The following is a 20,079-nucleotide window of genomic DNA, read 5'->3' on the forward strand; positions in this document are numbered from 1 at the left end:
AAGTTGCAGAATAGGTGGCACCTCTTGTGCCAGAAAATTCTAACAGAGAGAAGCCAGCAAGCAATGCACAAAGGGTGATACCTGCACCCTTCCCTCAGAGGTTGGTCAAACAAAAGAAGGCAGACCAATATAAGAAGTTCATGGAGATGCTGCGTCAAATTCAGTTGAATATTCCTTTGATGGATGCCTTGAGGGAGATGCCCGGTTATGCTAAGATGATGAAAGATCTAATGTCATGGAAGTTTGATTTTCAGGATCTATCCACTGTAACTCTGACACAGACCTGCAGCGCAGTGGTGGAAAAACCAATGGCTCAAAAGATGTCGAACCCAGGTAGCTTCACTATTCCATGCACAATTGGAAGTTATGCCTTTGCAAAGGCGTTGTGTGATTTGGGAGCCAGCATAAATCTGATGCCACTGGCTGTGTACACCAAACTGGGCATTGGTCGAGCTAGGCCAACTTCGATGCTGCTACAGCTGGCTGACCGCATAGTGAAGAGGCCCAATGGTATTCTTGATGATGTGTTGGTGCAAGTGGGGAAGTTCGTGTTCCCTGAAGACTTTGTTATCTTGGATTGTCAGGTGGATGAGGAGATACCCCTTATTTTAGGGAGACCATTTTTAGCCACTAGGAGAGCACTGATCGACTGTGAAACTGGGGAATTAAAAATGAGATTGAACGATGAAGAAGTCATATTCAATGTTCAACAATCTATGAGGAGACCCAGTGAATATGCTAATTGCTCTCTAGTGGAAGCAGTGGATGTAATCCTACAAGAAGATGATATGACCCTAACTGTAAAAGATCCATTGGAGGCATGTCTGACAAATTTAGAAGAAATGAATGGTGAAGGGTTAGCTGAATGGGTCATGGCACTGGAAGGCCGAGGATTTTGGTCAAGGGAACATCAATTCGAGTCCCTTGAGCTAGAAAAAAGGGCCACTCCTCTAGCAAAGCCATCAATAGAGGAACCACCCAAGTTGGAACTGAAGCCACTCCCAGATCACATCAGGTATGTGTTCTTAGGCTCTGATTCGACCTTGCCTATTAACATATCATCCGGTTTGCTAGATGTGCAGGTAGAACGGCTCGTACAGGTACTGCAGGAAAACAAGATTGTCATTGGCTGGACCATGGCAGACATAAAGGGTATCAGCCCAGCCTTCTATATGCATAAGATTCTCCTGGAAGAGGGGCACATACCTTCCAGGGAACACCAGCGAAGGCTGAACCCAAACATGAAAGAGGTTGTAAAGAAATAAGTAATCAAATGGTTAGATGTGGGAATCATCTTCCCCATCTCTGAAAGTAATTGGGTCAGCCCTGTCCAATGTGTACCGAAAAAGGGGGAATGACTGTTGTAAAAAATGAGAACAATGAGTTGATCTCAACTCGTACAGTCACAGGGTGGCGTATCTGCATGGATTACAGGAAATTGAACACAGCCACCCGGAAGGACCATTTCCCCTTACCTTTCATTGACCAAATGTTGGACAGGCTAGTTGGGTGATCGCACTTTTGTTCTTGGATGGATATTCGGGGTACAATCAGATATCAATAGCCCCCGAAAATAGAGAGAAAACATCATTCACCTATCCATATGGCATCTTTGCCTTTTGGAGAATGCCTTTTGGGCTTTGCAATGCACCCGCGACTTTTCAACGGTGCATGTTAGCCATCTTTACAGACATGGTGGAGGATATTATGGAGGTCTTTATGGATGATTTCTCCATGGTAGGAGATTCATTCGAAGACTGTCTTCACAACCTAAGGAGAGTGCTTAAAATATGTGTGGAGACAAACTTAGTGCTAAACTGGGAGAAGTGCCATTTTATGGTACAAGGAGGTATAGTCCTGGGGCATCGAGTGTCCAGTAAAGGAATTGAGGTTGACCATGCTAAGGTTGACATGATTGAGAAGCTACCACTGCCCACTTCAGTCAAGGCGGTGAGAAGTTTTCTCGGTCACGTCGGGTTCTACCGACGTTTCATAAAAGATTTTTCTACAATTGCTAACCCATTATGCAAACTCCTTGAAAAGGATCAGCCCTTTGTATTTTCTAATGATTGCAGCTTGGCATTTGAGGAACTGAAGAAGAGATTGATAACGGCACCCATCATTGTTGCACCCAACTGGGAGCAACCATTTGAGCTCATGTGTGATGCCAGCGACTATGCTATAGGAACAGTCTTGGGGCAGCAAAAAGATAAGTTTATGCACCCGATTTACTACGCAAGTAGAATGCTAAGCGATGCATAGCTCAATTACATAGTGACGGAGAAGGAGATGTTGGCAGTGGTGTTTGCTTTTGACAAGTTCCGATCATATCTGATTGGTTCCAAGGTAATTGTATATACTGACCATGCAGCTCTCAGGTACCTAATTGAGAAAAAGGAGTCTAAGCCACACCTGATTCGTTGGGTGCTACTGTTGCAAGAATTCGACCTCGAAATTCGTGATCGTAAGGGCACAAAAAATGAAGTCGCTGATCATCTATCATGACTTGAAGGAGCTGAAAAATCAGTCGAGGTCGAAGAGATCCTGGAAACCTTTCCAGACGAGCAGCTGCTCGCAGCCAGTCTTGAGGATGCGCCATGGTATGCAGATTTTGCAAACTACCTGGCCTGCGGTATTATTCCCTATGACCTTTCATCTGTCCAAAAGAAAATGTTTTATCGTGATTGTCGCATGTATTATTGGGACGAGCCTTATTTGTTTCGAATCTGTGTTGATAATATGATCCGGAGGTGTGTCCCCGAGATAGAACAATCTTCTGTTTTGCAGGCTTGTCACGCATCAGCATATGGAGGACATTTTGGAGGAGCCAAGACAGCTGCGAAAGTTCTAGAGGCCGGGTTCTTTTAGCCAACAGTGTTTAGAGATGCACACCTATGGGTGAAGTGATGCGATGAATGTCAGTGAACCGGGAACATTTCCCGTTGCCATGAGATGCCCTTGAACCCGATTCAAGAGGTAGAGGTGTTTGATGTTTGGGGGATTGACTTCATGGGCCCCTTCGTCAGCTCATTTGGCAATAAATACATACTTGTTGTTGTGGATTATGTGTCTAAATGGGTGGAAGCTGCAGCGTTGCCCACTAATGATGCAAGAATGGTGATAGGTTTTGTGAAAAAGAATATATTCACCCGATTTGGGATACCAAGAGCGATCATCAGTGATGGAGGCACTCACTTCTGTAACAGAGCCTTCGAGAAATTGCTTGCAAAGTATGATGTACGCCACAAGGTGGCTACCCCTTACCATCTGCAAACCAGTGGGCAGGTTGAAGTGTCTAACAGGGAGATAAAAAGTGTACTAACCAAGACGGTGAATGCCACACAAACTGATTGGGCAAAAAAGCTTGATAACGCACTCTGGGCCTATAGAACTGCGTTCAAAATACCAATAGGTATGTCACCATACAAGTTGGTATTTGGGAAGGCCTGTCACCTGCCTGTGGAGCTAGAACATCGAGCTTGGTGGGCACTGAAACAATTGAACATGGATCTCGAAGCAGCTGGACAAAATCGATTGACAGAGTTGCATGAGCTGGAAGAATTTAGATATCAAGCCTTTGAAAGCATGAGGCTCTACAAGGAAAGAATGAAGAAGATGCATGACAAGCACATTGTGGACAGAAATTTCAAACCCGGTAACAAGGTATTATTGTATAATTCAAGGCTGAGATTGTTTTCGGGTAAGTTAAAGTCCCGATGGTCAGGGCCATTTAGAGTGGTGCAAATGTTTGCAAGTGGAGCTGTTGAGACTGAGTCAGAAGATGTGACAAACAAGTTCTCAATAAATGGGCAAAGTTTGAAACATTACCTTGGAATAGCTTAAGAAAAAGGGAATACAATGGTGATCAATTTGAAAGAACCCCAGTACGCGAATGAGGAGTGAAGGCTCAACCACTTGCGTCGTGTTAAATCAGGCACTGCGTGGGAGGCAACCCACGAATGTGTTGTAAGTGTAGTATGTAACTTCATGTTTAGAAGACAAAACAAATTGCCAGTCGCAACCGCGGACCGCGGTGAGAACCGCGGAAATCACTGAACGTTGAATTTCTCACCGCGGTCACGGCTCTGACCACGGTGACTACCGCGGGAGACTCTGTCTCAGACCGCAGCGTCGACCGCGGCGACAACCGCTGATATTTTTTTTTCTTTTTCCCACTCTTCTTTTAATTTTAAAACCCTTCCCTATATCAAAATAAACAATCCCCTCCATACTCTCTTCTTCTTCTTCCTCCTTCACAATACCCCTTATCTTCTTCCCCCCAAGGTATGATTCCTACCCCCCACCCTTCTCCTTTTCTTCTATTTTTTTGTTGTATTATGCTTGTTAGTGTTGTTCTAATGTAGTGTTAGTGATAGGATTTTGTTTTGTTTAGTTTTTCTTCTTCTTTTTAGTGTAATTTCATTTTTAGCATATGTTTGGTGAAGGGGATGTGTTTTGAATATGTGGAATGGTGTTGTTGGTGGGTGATGGTTGTTAAAAAAAAGAAGTATGGAATGTGTGGGTGTAGTGAATTGGGGAAGTCTTCTTGATTCCCTTGGCCATGAATATGAAATAAAAAATGCCTTGCCCACAATGTGTTTGTGAAATCGCCTCAATGGAGATATAAGGAGATGTTGTGACATGGTAGTGGTGAAGTCTGAGTAACCACCCATAGTCACCATTTTATGCTCATCCTAATACGTGTTTCTCTGTTTTGACAGGCATTATGAGTTCAACCCGTAAGAGATGAAACACCGGGTCCTCTGCGAGTGGCCCAGGAGGCTCCTCACGAGCTAGGGCCCAATCCAGCACACCACGGTTTGATAGATCTCGGTTTGTCTCTGAAGAAGCAAAGGCGAGGTACAATCATAAACTTGCCAAGAAGCTACTCCATGAGGTCCATATTGACAGGAAGGCATTGGTGAAGGAATGCCCCAATATGTTTGATGAGCTACAGAAGTGTCAACTGCACATCTTCTTTGAGGCTCCTGAGGAAGCCAATATTTAGCTAGTGAGGGAGTTCTATGCAAACCTGCCAGAACACGAGGACAAGGTTGTGACTCTGCGCAACACCCCGGTTAATGCTTCTATATAGGTCATCCGTAGAGTGTGTCGCCTCCCCGCATTCACGGGTGATGATCATTACATCAGGGCTAGCCGCCCGATGGTTGACTGGGACAGAATTCTGGAGGTCATTTGTATACCTGGCAGACAGCCCAAATGGGTAGCACAACCTACGACTCTACACTCTAAGTCGCTTACTTGGGAGGCCAAATGTTGGCTCACTGCCATCACCACTCGGTTGCTACCATCCAGCAATACCACCGATGTAAATGGGCCATGGGCCGCTATGATCTACTACTTTATGACTCACCAAGGGTTTTATGTCGCCCGAGTCCTCTCTGAAGAAATGTTCATCCGATCGCCCGAACTAAGCAAAGGCCACTATTCCCTTCGCTTGTCACCCGTCTATGCCGCCTTGCTATGGTTCCTGAGAACTCCCGAGTTGATGGGAAATTACCTATAAAAACCCCTTTCCGGGCGAGAAAAATTGGGCAAGAGGGAAGAGAGCCAGTACGACGCAATGATGACTCGTCTGTTGAGTCTGAGTCTGAGCATCATGACGCAATGATGACTCGTCTGTTGAGTCTGAGTCTGAGGATGATTCTGATGCTGCTGAAGCTACTGAGATCACAGCCCCTCCTAGAGGGGACGAGGCAGGATCATCATAGCCACGCCGGAGCACTCGGATGGATGCTCTGGAGCAGGAAATGACTGGACTGCGGACCTCCATCACTGACTTGGGGTCCCGCATGGATGCTGTGGCTGACCAACAGGTGAAGTTGGAAAAAAAGTTCATCGGCTGGTTGAGAGCACTGGGTCGCGCCTGCAACGTGAACCCAGATACAGTTTCGGATCAAGAGTGACCCTTCAGGGAAGTTTCTTTACCTCACTGCTTTTTATATTGTCAAGCCATGGGGACATGTCTTAATTTTAAGTGTGGGGTGGGGGACTTCGTTGTATGTTGTACTTGTGAATATTATCTACTTGTTGTTCTTGGTTTTGTTTTGTGTTAGTGACTTTAGAAATAGAGTAACAGTTTTTTTAGGAAGTTAAAATAGAAGCGACTTGTCCCGGCGATGGATCTCTTTCGGCGGGGTTCTTGAGGGACCAAGTCGAGAAAAAAAAATTATGTCTTAGGTAGTGTAGTAACTCCCCCTTGGTTTTCTTTGGGCCACGGTTCTTTTCCAAGGGTTTTAACTTGAACCGGGTATAGGTAGATTTTTTGTTTTAGGTTAGGATTAATGGGCGACGAGCTTAAAATTGAAGAAAAAAACCCTTAGCGTTCTTACACCTGAACACGATAGACGCTAGAGTGTAGCGCTTAGCTTCAAGGGTTGAATCTTGTTTAAGTGCCTTAAAAATTGTATGTTTGTATCTAACTTGAACACTCAAAAGAGAATGTTTTGATAAACTAATCCGGAGTGAGTCATGTGCCATGTGGGTGTGAGTATCATTGTATTCCATGTTGTACATTTGATGCCTAGAACTTGCCCTGTGTGTTTGCAAAGCGAAATAGTAGCTTCATTCGGTTTTAGAAGTGATATAGATATTTCTTTGTTGAGTCAGACATATAAAGTGAACCCACCTGAATGCATTACATCTTAGTTAACCCTGTTGAGCCTATAAGCCTGTTTCTTTGGCAACCACAATGTGAACCTTAACCACTTGTTTGAATAGCCTGCTGTTTGAACTAATTTTCTTCCACTAAGCACTAGATTGGTATTGAGATTATGTAAAAACAAAAGTGTGGGGTGGTAGTTTGGTTTTTGAAGTGGAACCATGGAAATAGAGAAAAGGTGCAGAATGTGGAGCGTAAAAAGAAAAGCACCACGAAAAAAAAAAGTTCATATATTTTGTAGTGATTAATAAGTGGTAGCTTGTACAAATTGCACATAATGTATGGGGATGTTTAAATAAATGTGGTGGAGTGTTGGCTTACAAAATGATGATTTTTTAAGTTCAACGTAATTGTATTAAAAGTGCTTAGGGAGGTTAGTCACTATATCCAAATGTATTATACCCGTCTCTTAGCCTACATTACAACCAAATAAAGTCCTATTAATCTTAGACTGAGTGGGGCTCGATTTGTCGAGTACTACACTAGGGGCAAGCCTATGGTGCATCTTTGTGGCATGTGAATGTTCTTTTTGGAGAGTGAGCGAATTCTGTCTATTTGAGTTCCTAATTGTTATCACTATCATTATATATATGGAACTACTCTTTTGTGTGATGTGAGGGCATATGATTCACAAAGGAAAGGTGCATCTTGACTATTGTGTAGAGTGGTTTGAGTAAGTGCAAATGTTACAGGGTACGAAAAACTTGATTCTTGAGGTAAAAGATGCTCACTACTAGGTGTAACTCTGTGAAATGTTCTTGGCGTGAGTCGTTGAGGGAAAAGCATAGGGAATGAATTTTTATGGAGTGTGGTGAATTGCTCGAGGACTAGCAATAATTTAAGTGTGGGGTGTTGATAATAGGCTATATAGTTGTTATGTACACCATAATTGCCCATGTTTTGTGGTTGTTTTATAATGTAAGTTGCCAATAAAATGCTTTAATTAATGCTATTTGGTTTCGCAGGGAATATAAGATGTGAGGAAGCAACATGAAGTATTTAGAGGCAATAACGTGAAGAAAACACCCACTCAAGAAGTACCCAGACACAAAAAGAGCAAAAAGAGAAGTAACGCGGAGACAAAAAGGCCCAGCATACTTACCGCGGTTGCCACTGCGGTCCGCGCCGCGGTTGGAGTCAGTGTCCTCCGCGGTCAGCGCCGCGGTTGACGCCGCGGCCGCGGCAGCATATTCACAGTCCAGAAATTTAAGGGGCCAAAGTGTCAATTCGGGAAAGTTTTTGTAAAACCCTTATAAGATGTAGGAAACTCGCCCAAGAAAGGGGGCTTATTATTTTTTTGAGAGTACCTTTGCAAGAGAAGTGTGAGATATCACCCAAAAACATCATAGTTCTTATTCTCTTCTATCTTTCTTGCAATTTTCCATTATGAATATTTTCGTAGTTTATTCTTACGTTGTCATGAGTAGCTAAATACTTTAATCTAAGGTTTTGGTGAAACCCGTTGGGGATGACTTGGTTGTGATAGTAATATAGTTTGAATTGGTTGTTAATCTTTATTTGTTCATCTACGTTTTGATTGTGGTTAGTTGAAAGGGCCCTCAATTATCCGTTCCTATTTATTATGTATCTTTTTGAGAGAGAGTGCATATTTAGGTAGTTGTTTGAACAACATCACTCCCGGAGTATAGACGAGAGTCATAACCGAGGGTTTAGAGGTTGGATTAGAGATAACGATACCTCGGGTGCAATATAAAAGAATGATGTGAATCTAGCTAGCGTAGCTTGAGAGAGTGCGTTTAGTAAATGATCATAATTACTCGAGAGAGATTTATGATAACTGGAGAGTTCTTGATTGATAGAGTCAACTAAGGCATCGCTATAAGAACATACAACCAAGGAAATCACCAACGGGGGAAACCATTACCTTATACCTTATTCCAACTGTTTACACATCAAGCATAGTTAATTTTCAGTTGTTAATTATTTTCAGTTTTTAGTTGTTAGAAATATCATCAATCGTGAATTACAAAATTTGGGGGAATTGATTCTGTGAATTTAGTAAATCCGACAAAAGTAATTGATAGGTTAATTTTCTGTGGTTTGATTCTAGGCAAAAATTACTCAGATTATATTTGCTACGTCCGTGTGTGTCTGTGTATAAGGCATAGTTTGGCGTTATCAGTTACAGAAGCTCCACCTTCCAAAGAATTCATTTCGCCTCTACACGTATGGATTGCAAGGTATTGGGACTTTCGTACTGGTCGAGTCACTTGATAGGAGGCCCTTTCATCTGTGGAGAAGAAGGTCGTACAGCTAGCAGCCGAGCTTGAAGCGGCAAAGCCCAGAGAGAGGCGTAACGATAAACGATTTTATTGTCTTCAAGCTCAATTAGCAGCTATCCTTCTTTTATTTTTCCAGTCTCGCGAGTCATCCCCGGATGCTCCTCCTCCACGTGATCTTTTTGCCCTTGCGGAAGATGAGGGTTCTTCAGATAGTGGAGGAGATGAATTACAAAACACTCTTTGAATAGTGGGGTTTGTATTGCTAACATTTTATTGACTTGTTTTAGTTCTAATGTTTTGGTGAGTTCTTGTTGAATATTATAGTTTATTTGTGAATATTAATATTGTAGTAATGGGAGTTTTGGTTGAAAATTGAATATAGTCTGATTATTGTAGTGGGTGTTATGTTTTGGTTGGCGGATTAAGTTGTGCATGCTGTAATCGTGTTGGAGATTGTTTTATATGTTTATTTTGGTTGATTGGCAGCATTTTGACACTGAATTTAGGCTTTTGGCAGATGGTGCAGCTTTAAAACAAGTATTACCTGCCAGATTTTTTCATATACTTTTAAAAAAAATATAAATTGTAATTTAGCGACCTAAACCAATCGGTAAGTGCCAAAAAAATTCCTAAAAATTGTTAATCTCCAATCGAAGGCAATCCGTAAACAGTAAAAAAATTCAGAGATTATAATTTATTGACCAATATCGGTTGGTATCTTTATTTTTACCGAAAATGTATTAATATACCGACCGACATCGGTCGAAATTATAATTTTATTTTTTATATAATTACCGATCAACTTTGGTTAGTTATATTATTTTACATGAAAAATTTGTTTTATCTTTTCGAACGATAATATTGGTCGAAAAATATAACTGTATTTTAAAAAGAATATATATTTACTGACCGAAATTGTTAGAATTTAGACTAAAAAAGGTTTGCTTTTCCAATAGGTTGCGGTCGGTATTATCGACCGCAGACTGTTGCTAACTTTGACCGACCAATCCTATACTGTTCACTTTGTTTCTATTGGTTTTCGGTCATTGGATCGATTATCATGTTAAATTTTAGAAGTGGAAAATGATTAAATTAAGAATGCCATTACGATAGGAGTAATATACAGTTCAAATGCGATTACGTGATAAGTAGGTCTACTATATGAACTATGATTTGGATGCATGGTTTTTTCTTTCCACTCTAATTGTTGTTTTGTAAGATGAAGATACTTCTTGCGTTCCTTGTACTAGGCGCTTCTATGATAATGCTTTAATTTCACATGGTGAACATTACACTTGCATTATAGATTCACCAAATTTGTGGATGTGAAACAAGACAAATAAAATGGAAGAAAAAAAAAGAAAAAAAAGTAACGGTTAAAAATAGCAGATTTTGCTCTTCGAAAGCTTGACTTTGTTCATGAAAAAAATGTGTGTGTTTCTTAATACTTGCTGTTTCATGCTTAGTGAATTTTCTTTTAATTAAACTTCACTTGAACTCGTTTCTTATCTTCTCATATTGGTGCTAGCAATGAATTCTGTCCTCAAAAACTTTCTTCTTATATTTATAGTTCTTGTTTCATGCAATGGCGAAGATAGAAAAATATATTTAGTTCTAATGGAAGGTGATCCTGTCGCATTTCATCAGGTTAAAACATCTTCAGAAAAAGGGAACAAACTTGATCCAAACAGGTATTTACAAAATTTAAATACCCTTTTCAAGTTAATTGCTTGAGGTGTGTTTACATTGGCCCAAAAAAATATTGCTTGCTACTTATATGAATTCAAAAAATAGTGTTTATGCCTAACATTCGATGAAAGTACTCATTCTTATTTTTAATTGTTTTTTCTTTTAAATATGTGATGCGTAATTTAGGATAGCTAGATATACTTTATTAATGGATGTGACAAGTAAAATTGCATACATAAAAGCCATAAGTGAGGATTATTTGTTTACATATAGTGAAGCATATGCAAATGAGTTGACAAAATCCCATGATGAGTTTCTACAAAGTAATTTGGAGAGAGGGAGCTATCACAAGCTTTACAGCTTCAAACACATCGTCAACGGCGTTGCAATCCACACTACTCCATCTCAGGTGCTTCCCATCTTCAAACTAGTAGTATTATTAATTATCTAATTCTACATCATCTTCACTTACCACTTCATTGAAGAAAGCCATATTTACCAAACTAAATATGGTAGTAGCAACAAATCTTTACCATCAACTATTGTTAGAAAAATATTACTACGGAGACGAAATAATCAGTGTAGTCATGGTTCTTAAGGAATTTAAGCTCTCATTATTGCTACTGCAGGAATTATGGCAGAATTCTTCCAGGATTCTATAAAGTCTATGAAATTCAAGTACCACCAACTAACTCAAATTTCCACTAGAATGAACTCCGTGAATTTTAAATAGTAGCAAGAGAACTTTATGTGTTGTGTTTTATTTTGGAAAGGTAAGGGGTATTTATAAACCCTTTAGGTTTATGTTAGAATTACCCTTGCCAACATGTACCTTTTAAAAATCAATAGTCACCTTTTCAATTCGAAATAAAACTGTTAAAAATGTTTTAATAATTAATCTTTTTTAAATAAAAATAATAGGTGACTGAAAATATTAATTTCGGACTACTTAATTTCCCCCAAGACCCAATCTTGACTATAAATAATATAGCTGAATTCTAGTTTCCCTCCAAAATATTCCTCAAAATATTCAAACCATATAAGACAGAGAAACAGCATCTGTGCCCTATCAGGTAGGGGTAAGATCTGCGTACACACTACCCTTCCTAGACCCCACTTAGTGGGACTTTACTGGTAGTTGTTCTTCTTCTTCATATGACAAAGAAGTGTTTATAAGCACTTCTTTCTTTCTTTATTTTTCCAATGAGGAATAAGTTTCCTCTTCTTAAAAGCTAAGTGCTAACCCATCAATACTAACTAATTTAACAACTATAAATTGGTTTATTTCAATAAATGGCAATAACTTATATTTACTGTTGGTATATAGTAAAACTTTTTAGCAAACATCTCAATCTTGTTGCCAAAAATATTTTAATCGTTGGTAAAGTAAATAGATTTTCTCAACAGCTTGTTTGATTTGTGGCCCAAAATTTGTTTAATACTGAAATTGCATGTGTTGAAGAGTGATGAGACAAGAGAGTTTTCCTCTTGGCACGACTTGAGAGGTGGTGTTTAGAATTTGTCCTTGAAGATAATGGAAAATACATGGATTCAAATTCAGGAAGAGAGAAGGAAATCATTTTGTAACAGGCCAACAAAGATCACATGAGCCATCTCTCATGAATTTAGCGTGATCATCACATCTGTTGGTTCACAAGCCAAGGAAGTTTACTACAACTATGGTTTTGAGTCTATGAGACTAACAAGGATATTATTGTAAATAGTATTCATATACACACGTTGTAGTTAGTTTTATATTTGTTCGTCAGTTACATCTTTAATTTTGTATTTTGTATAAATACGACTTCATTCTAGCCTTTGTAACTTATGAGCCTTTGCAATTTACTGGCTTTGTAGTTCTACACTCTAAACTTCAACTTGGTATCAAGAGCACCAATGGCTTCCCAAACTTCTTCTCCAAATCAAATCAGTTCCTCTCAGTCCTCCTTGGGTCTTCCGAACCTCCTACAACTATTTCAAATATTAAAGGTTATGTACCCATTGAATTAACATATCTTAATTACCTTACATGGAAAAAGGTTTTTTCACTATTCTAAAAAGTCACAACCTTCTTCCATTGGTTGATGGCTCTATTCCATGTCCACCATCAACCCATGATGAGTATGGCTTGTGGATTCAATGTGATACTGTAACTCTCAGTTGGATCAATGTCAGTCTTTCACCTCCAGTTTTTGATTCCCTTCTTAACTGTGCTTGCGAAACATCCAAAGAGGCATGGGATGTTCTTGCTTCCCTCTACCTTGATCAAGTTTCATCTTCATCAATTCATCTGAAATCAAAATTTCATAATTTTAAGAAAAAATCGCTTTCCATGGAGGATTATCTCCAACAACTGCACTCTCTTGCTTGTTCACTTGGAGCAGTTGGCAAACCAGTTTCAGAAGACGATTTAGTGGCCCAAGCATTGCAAGGATTGCCAACTATAAGATGAAAAGGAGGAGAAAGAAGATGCTAACTATGAATTGGTTGAGCGAAAGAGGGGGAGCCCCGAAGCCTCAAAGGCAACTGAGCCGGTGATGGTCGAGGAGGCTCAGCTTCGGACCGAGGAGATCTCGGAAGATGGTCTGAGCAAAGTCCCCGAGTCATCACAGGCTGAAGATGTCTCCTGTCGTGACAAACAATTGGCGGGTGTGCTGGAAGGGTCGGGTTCCGAGGCCCTCCGAAAAAGAGAGAACGCCCCAAGTGCCTTGCTTGGGGTAATCGATATTGGTGATTCACCGCCCCTCCCCACATTTTCTGAGGGGAAAATTCAGGAGGCCCAGGCTCTGGAGACCCTCGACGTGGGAACGACCCACGAAGGGGAGGACTTATTCTGTGGTTGCTTCACAGGGGTCGAAGATGTTTCCGATATGGATGCATCGATCATTTTCGATGAGGCTTAGTGAATCCTGAACCAGGTAGACTTCAGCTCCCGTTATTAGTTTTATGTTTGCCTTTATTTCCTTTTGCCTTATTTACTTTCTTTCTCCATAGGCCATGACGCTTCATCGGGATGCGTTTTCTAAATCCCAGGCCGAGCTAAACCTGTGTGAAGACGATCTCAAAAGGCTCTCAGAGAAGAGAGATGCCCTTAAACTCTTCAGTGGGCAAAAAGAAGAGGAAATCAAAGACCTCCAAGTTGAACTGGCCAAAGCTCACAAAGAGCAGACAGACCTGATCGAACAGTTGATGAAAAGTTTTCTTAGAAGTTCGATGTATCGATTCGGGGATGATGACTAATACTTTCATCCTGCAGGTTCAGCAGAACGCCGAAAAGACCAAGCAGCTTTGCGAGGAGGCCAAGATGAAGGAGGCAGAGACATTGGGATGGATATCTTCGTCTGAGCGTCAACGCCAAAGCATGAAGGAGGAGAGTGTGGCCCGAGACTAGGGATGTGCATTTGATTTATGGATTCGATTTTGACCCTTATCGATTATTGATTTGTACATATGCTTATCGTTATCGTTTCAATAAGTTTTCGATTTTTTCGATTTATCGATTTTTGGGGCTTATCGATTCGGTTATCGATTACACCAATAAGAAAATTTGCGGGATTCCACGAAAAGATATCGCTATAAACGCTCCTAACTAATATGGATAAAAAGAAGCTAAAATAAGACGAACACTGTTTATGACATAAAAATTATGTCAACAAGTACATGCAACGAAACTAAAGTAAGGGATCAAATGTATGCCACCAACTCTCCAACGGTATAAAAAACAAAATACATCATCACGGCTAATTCTGTTTTTCATTAATTAGAACTTCATTCCCTTGAGCTTTAAATATGATCATTCCTTAAATGTGGTAGAGGAAATAATAGGGTTAGGGACTTAGGGTAAAGGAAAGGGTATTATAGAATAAGGGTAAAAAAAATTCTTTTTAGTATCTTATTGGTTTATCGATAAACCGATAACTGAAGAGGACAAAATCGAAATCGAAATCGATAACTCGATAAGAAAAATCGAAATTGAGAAATCGATAAACCGATAACAAATAATCGATTCGATTTATTGATAAACCAATTCAAATGCACACCCCTACCCGAGACAAAAAAAATTGAGGAGCTCGAGACTCGGTTGGCCGCTGAGCTTGCAAAGGCCACATCTGTGGCAGGAAGAATAAAGGATGAAGCTGAGGCGATGGTGGCTTTCTATCGAGCTGATGCTGAAGCTGCTCAAGTTCAAGCAAAGGCAGCGGCTGACACAGCCTAGAATCGATCATAGTGGTCGTTGAGCATGCCAAGTTTCAATCTCGAAGAGAGACTCTCGAGGAGATTCATGCTCGTGGCTTCGACCTTGCCGCCGATATCGAGAACACAAAAATACTTAAGGCCAATGCTGGTATGCTACTTTCTTTCGATGATGATGACTCCGGGAGCGTGAGCGAGTCTGAGAGTAGAGAATATGAAGATGAGGCTCCTCGGAAATATTAGGTACTTAGAACTTTTTCTTCTTTTTTTGGATTTTTATGTAAGACCCTGAGTGGTCTTTGTAAATATTTTTGTATATATGAAAGATCCTTTTTCTTTCCGATTTTTCTTTGATTTATGTTTTATGAAAACTCTGTTTTGCTTTTGCCTTATGATAATTCTGATATACTTCAGATCTTGTGAGAATTTTGACTCACTTCGTTGCCTTGCGAAAATTTCGACGAAATTAGATTGGTATAGTCTCTATAATAGAGTGAGTATTTGATCGAACTCGGAGAAGAGAAAAACCCTTAGGTTTTGGTTGAGCGAAGGTGAATCCTCGAACTTAACAATATAATGGCCTTTAGGCTCTTGAATCGGGCCGATATGGCCTTAAAAGAGTGGCTTTTTCCCTTTTTCAGCTTAAAAAGTTTTAATCATATAAAAAGTCGTTGTGCCTTAGCATGAAATAAATCTGTACCTATTAGGATTCAGTGTTATCGAAAAACTTTGTTATGCCTTAGAATAAGTTTGTTCGAGAGTTCGAACAATTTGGTACCTCTTAAGGTTTTTGAGGGTTGATGTTATCGAAGCTATTTGTAACTTTGCCGAGGGTGGCCTTTCTAACCAGTTTTATGAAAATATTTGAAGGCCTATTTGATTATGGAATTGGACGTCTCCAAACTGGGTTAGTTTGGTCGTAGCCTTTAACTTGAGATTTGCCCTTTGGGCTTATTTTTCGATTATACTTCGAACTTGTTCGAGGTGTCAGTCCCCGATTAGGGTGGTCGTGGCCTATAATTGCCTTTTTAAGGTCTTATGAGTTAGAAGTTTAATAATTCGAGCATGTCAATTTTCGGATGGTAGTCTCTGAGTGCGGGAATAATTGCTCGAGCTTTAGTTGCGATTGGCTCTGGAGCTGGTTACCGCAATAGATCGTAAGTATGAAATTGTAAAGTAGAAATTTCACTAAGGCATGGAACATTTGGTGGGGAAAAGATACTTCTTTTAATAGATTGTTCATGCGTATATGTTTTGCCATTAGGGCTCGAGTAATCTACGCAGACACAGTTCATTTGACCATTTAGCCCTTTACAAAATTTACCTATCGAGACCCTGTCAACACGAAATATTTTTCTTGAAAACATAACATCCAAGGGTGATGCCCCCCAGTATTTGAGGTTGATTATAAAGAAGCCTCGGATTTTATTGAATTGTCCCCAGGTAGCACATATAATTGTTGCCTCGTTATAAACCTCGCCGGAAAAACCCATTTGGGACAAAAATCGATCTAAGGAAAAAAAGTGCAACGCGTGCTTTAAAACCTAAGGTCTTCGTGTTGAAGAATTTCCCGATGTCTTCGATCAAACACCTGTAATAAGTTAGTGTCAAATATAAATGAAAAAGGAAAGAGTCATACCTTAGCAATAGTACCGTTTGAGGAGTGATATGTTCCAATTATTTGGTAATTTCTAGCCGTTCATCGTGCCAAGTTTGTAAGATCCCTTTCCAATGATACCGAGGACCTGATATGGTCCCTCCCAATTTGGGCCGAGTTTCCCCTCGTTTGGATCTCGAGTGTTGATGGTGACTTTTCTCAGAACTAAGTCCCCTATTTTGAAGTTTCTAAGATTGGCTCTTCGATTATAATATCTTTCGATTCATTGTTTCTGGGTGGCCATCCGAACAAGGGCGGCTTCCCGTTTTTCGTCTAGCAATTCGAGCCTTGGTTTCATAGCCTCGTGATTTAATTCTTCCGTTGTGTATCAAAACCTGACGCTTGGTTTCCCGACTTCGATCGGGATCAGAGCTTCGGCGCCATATACTAAGGAGAATGGCGTTGCCCCCGTACTAGATTTTGTCTTTGTCCGATATGCCCAGAGGACTTCAGGCAAAATTTCTCTCCATTTCCCTTTAGCGTTGTTCAACCTTTTCTTTATGTTTTGAATGATGGTCTTGTTTGTTGATTCGGCCTGTCCGTTCCCACTAGGATGATACGGCGCCTATAATATCCTTTTTATTTTGTGATCCTCGAGGAACTTTGTTATTTTTCTGCCGATAAATTATTTTCCATTGTCACATACTATCTTGGCATGTATCCCGAATAGACATATGATGTGATCCCAGATGAAGTCTATAACTTCTTTTTCTCTGACTTTCTCGAAGGCATGTGCTTCAACCTACTTAGAGAAATAGTCAGTCATAAACAAAATAAACTTAGATTTACATGGGGCCGACGGCAGAGGGCCGAAGATATCCATTCCCCATTTCATGAATGGCCATGGGGATAAGACTGAATGAAGCCGCTCCCCGGGCTGGTGGATCATTAATGCATGTCTTTGGCATTTGTCGCATTTCGAATGAACTCCTTAGTATATTTTTCCATGCTGTCCCAATAATACCCTGCTCTGATGACTTTTTGAACCACTGATTCGGCACCGGAATGGTTCCCGCAAGTACCCTCGTGAATTTTTTGTAGGACATAGTCGGTGTCTTCTAGACCTAAATATACTGCCAACGGCCCATCGAACATCCTTCTGTACAATGTTCCATCTTCGGCCAATGTGAATCGTGCAACTTTCGTTCGCAGAGTCCTCGATTCATTAGGGTCCGACGGAAACTTTTCATTTTTTAGATAATCGATATATTTGTTCCTCCAATCCCAAGTCAGGCTTGTGGAGTTTATTTCGGCATAACCTTCTTCGACTACCGACTTTGAAAGTTGTATGACAATCCCGAGCTAATTTCGTCATCTTCGACTGATGACCCTAAATTTGCGAGGGCATCGGCCTCACTGTTCTGGTCTCGAGGTACATGCTGTAGGGTCCATTCTTTGAACAAGTGTAGGGTTACCTGCAATTTGTCCAAGTGCCTCTGCATCCGATCTTCTCGAACCTTGAAGGTTTTGTTAACTTGGTTACCCACGAGTAAGGAATCACACTTGGCCTCAATGACCTCTGCTTCCAAACTTTTAGCCAGCTCGAGACCTGCAATCATGGCCTCATACTCGGCCTCATTGTTAGTCAACTTAGGGGTTTTGATAAATTGTCTAATTGTATTGCCTGTGGGTGGATTCAAAACGATACCTAGACCGGACCCCTTCACATTCAAAGCTCTATCTATGAAAAGGGTCCATAACCCCCAAGGATGTACCCGATTTTAGTAATAGTTCCCTTTCAACCTCGGGTACGAGGGTTGGCGTGAAATCGGCCACGAAATCTGCTAAGATTTGAGACTTTTAAGGTTGTTCGAGTTTGATACTCGATATCGTACCCACTGATTTCGATGGCCTATTTGGCAAGGCATCCCGAGAGTTCGAGCTTGTGCAAAATATTGCAAAGGGGGTAAGTGGTTACAACACAAATTGGGTAACATTAAAAATACAGTTTTAATTTTCTAGAGGCACTTATTAGAGCAAGAGCAAATTTTTCTAATTGTGGGTACCGAGTTTCGGCTTCACCTAAAGTTTGACTAACATAGTAAACTGGAAATTGCATACCTTGCTCTTCTCAAACTAGGACACCACTTACCGCGACCTCTGAGACTGCCAAATATAAGTAGAGTTGCTTGTCCGCTTTCGGAGTATGAAGCAATGGCGGGCTCGAAAGATACCGCTTTAATTTTTCCAATGTTGGTTGGCATTTCGAGGTCCAGGCAAAATTGTTCTTCTTCTTGAGCAGTGATAAGAACCTATGACTTCGATCCGAAGACCTCGAGATGAACAGGCCTAAGGTGGCTATCCGCCCTATTAATCTTTGTACGACCTTAATGCTGTCCACGACTGTGATGTTTTTGATTGCCTTGATTTTATTGGGGTTGATCTCGATTCCCCAATTTGACACCATAAAGCCGAGGAACTTACCTGAACCGACCCCGAATGCACATTTCTCGGGGTTGAGCTTCATGTTGTATTTTCTCAATATGTTGAAGGTTTCCTGCAAATGTGTCAAATGGTCCTCTACGCTGCGCGCAGGAACTTAACTAGCATGTCATCAATATAAACTTCCACTATTTTACCTATTTATTCTTCAAACATTCAGTTTACTATGCGTTGATAAGTAGCACCAGTATTTTTTAGCCCAAATGGCATTATATTATAGTAATAAGTATCGTACTTAGTAATAAACGAAGTCTTTTCCTGATCCTCCGGGCTCATTTGTATTTGGTTGTACCCGGAGTAGGCATCGAGAAAATTGAGGATCTCGCGGCTAGCCGTGGCATCGATCATGCGATCGATATTTGGCAGAGGAAATGAGTCCTTAGGGCATGCTTTGTTTAAGTCTTTGTAGTCTATGCACATTCTAAGTTTATTCCCCTTCTTGGGGACTACAACTACGTTTGCTAACCATTCGGGATATTTTACTTCCTGGATGGATCCTATTTTGAGAAGTTTGGTTACCTCATCCTTGATGAATTCATGCTTTACCTCAGACTGTGGCCTTCTCTTTTGCTTTACTGGTTTGAACTTTGGGTCCAAGCTCAATCGATGAGTGGTAATCTCTGGTGGGATCCCTGTCATGTCAAGGTGGGACTAAGAAAAATAATCCATATTTTTAACAAGGAATTTAATGCGTTTTTCCCTGAGCTCGGGAGTTAACCCCGTGCCCAGGTATACCTTTCGATCGGGCAGATGCTCGATCAGTATGACTTGGTCCATCTCTTTGACCGTTTACTTTGTGGCGTCGGAATCATCGGGGATTACGAAGGTTTGATGTATCATAGAATCATCATCCTCGATAATTTCCTGTTGTTCCGATCAAATCGAGGCTGACAATTGTGGTTGCTATTTGACTTCTTGATTTTCCTTACATTCTGGTCCCTTTATTGATATTAGTGCTGATACTAGTATTACTTCATCAATTGCAAACATCTTTTTGGCTGCCGGCTGTTTGCCGTACACCATTTTGACTCTTTCGGTGTTGGGAATTTCAAGACTTGATGAAGCCTTGAAGGTATTGCCCTTATATTATGGATCCAAGATCTTCCGAGCAGCGCATTGTACCTCTTATCACATTCGATCACGTGGAACTTCGTTTCCTGGATAGTTCCGGC

The 20,079-nt window shown here is 40.7% G+C and overlaps 2 protein-coding genes across 2 annotated transcripts; both read left to right on the forward strand.

The window, feature by feature from the left end:
* The first annotated feature begins 140 nt into the window (after positions 1 to 140).
* LOC138881080 (uncharacterized) lies at positions 141 to 1,265 on the forward strand. Its single transcript, XM_070161280.1, has one exon. The coding sequence runs from the start codon at positions 141 to 143 to the stop codon at positions 1,263 to 1,265; it is 1,125 nt and encodes a 374-aa protein (XP_070017381.1).
* A 1,687-nt stretch (positions 1,266 to 2,952) lies between these two features.
* Positions 2,953 to 3,843, forward strand: LOC138881081 (uncharacterized). Its single transcript, XM_070161281.1, has one exon. It carries the CDS (start codon positions 2,953 to 2,955, stop codon positions 3,841 to 3,843), a length of 891 nt encoding a protein of 296 aa, XP_070017382.1.
* Positions 3,844 to 20,079: the final 16,236 nt, after the last annotated feature.

This window comes from Nicotiana sylvestris, chromosome 11, assembly GCF_000393655.2.
Source record: "Nicotiana sylvestris chromosome 11, ASM39365v2, whole genome shotgun sequence".
NCBI lineage: Eukaryota > Viridiplantae > Streptophyta > Magnoliopsida > Solanales > Solanaceae > Nicotiana > Nicotiana sylvestris.

Bases quoted from the DNA above. Each gene is read 5' to 3' on its own strand.
- LOC138881080 (XM_070161280.1), top strand. From the start codon at position 141: ATGGAGATGCTGCGTCAAATTCAGTTGAATATTCCTTTGATGGATGCC.
- LOC138881081 (XM_070161281.1), top strand. From the start codon at position 2,953: ATGCCCTTGAACCCGATTCAAGAGGTAGAGGTGTTTGATGTTTGGGGG.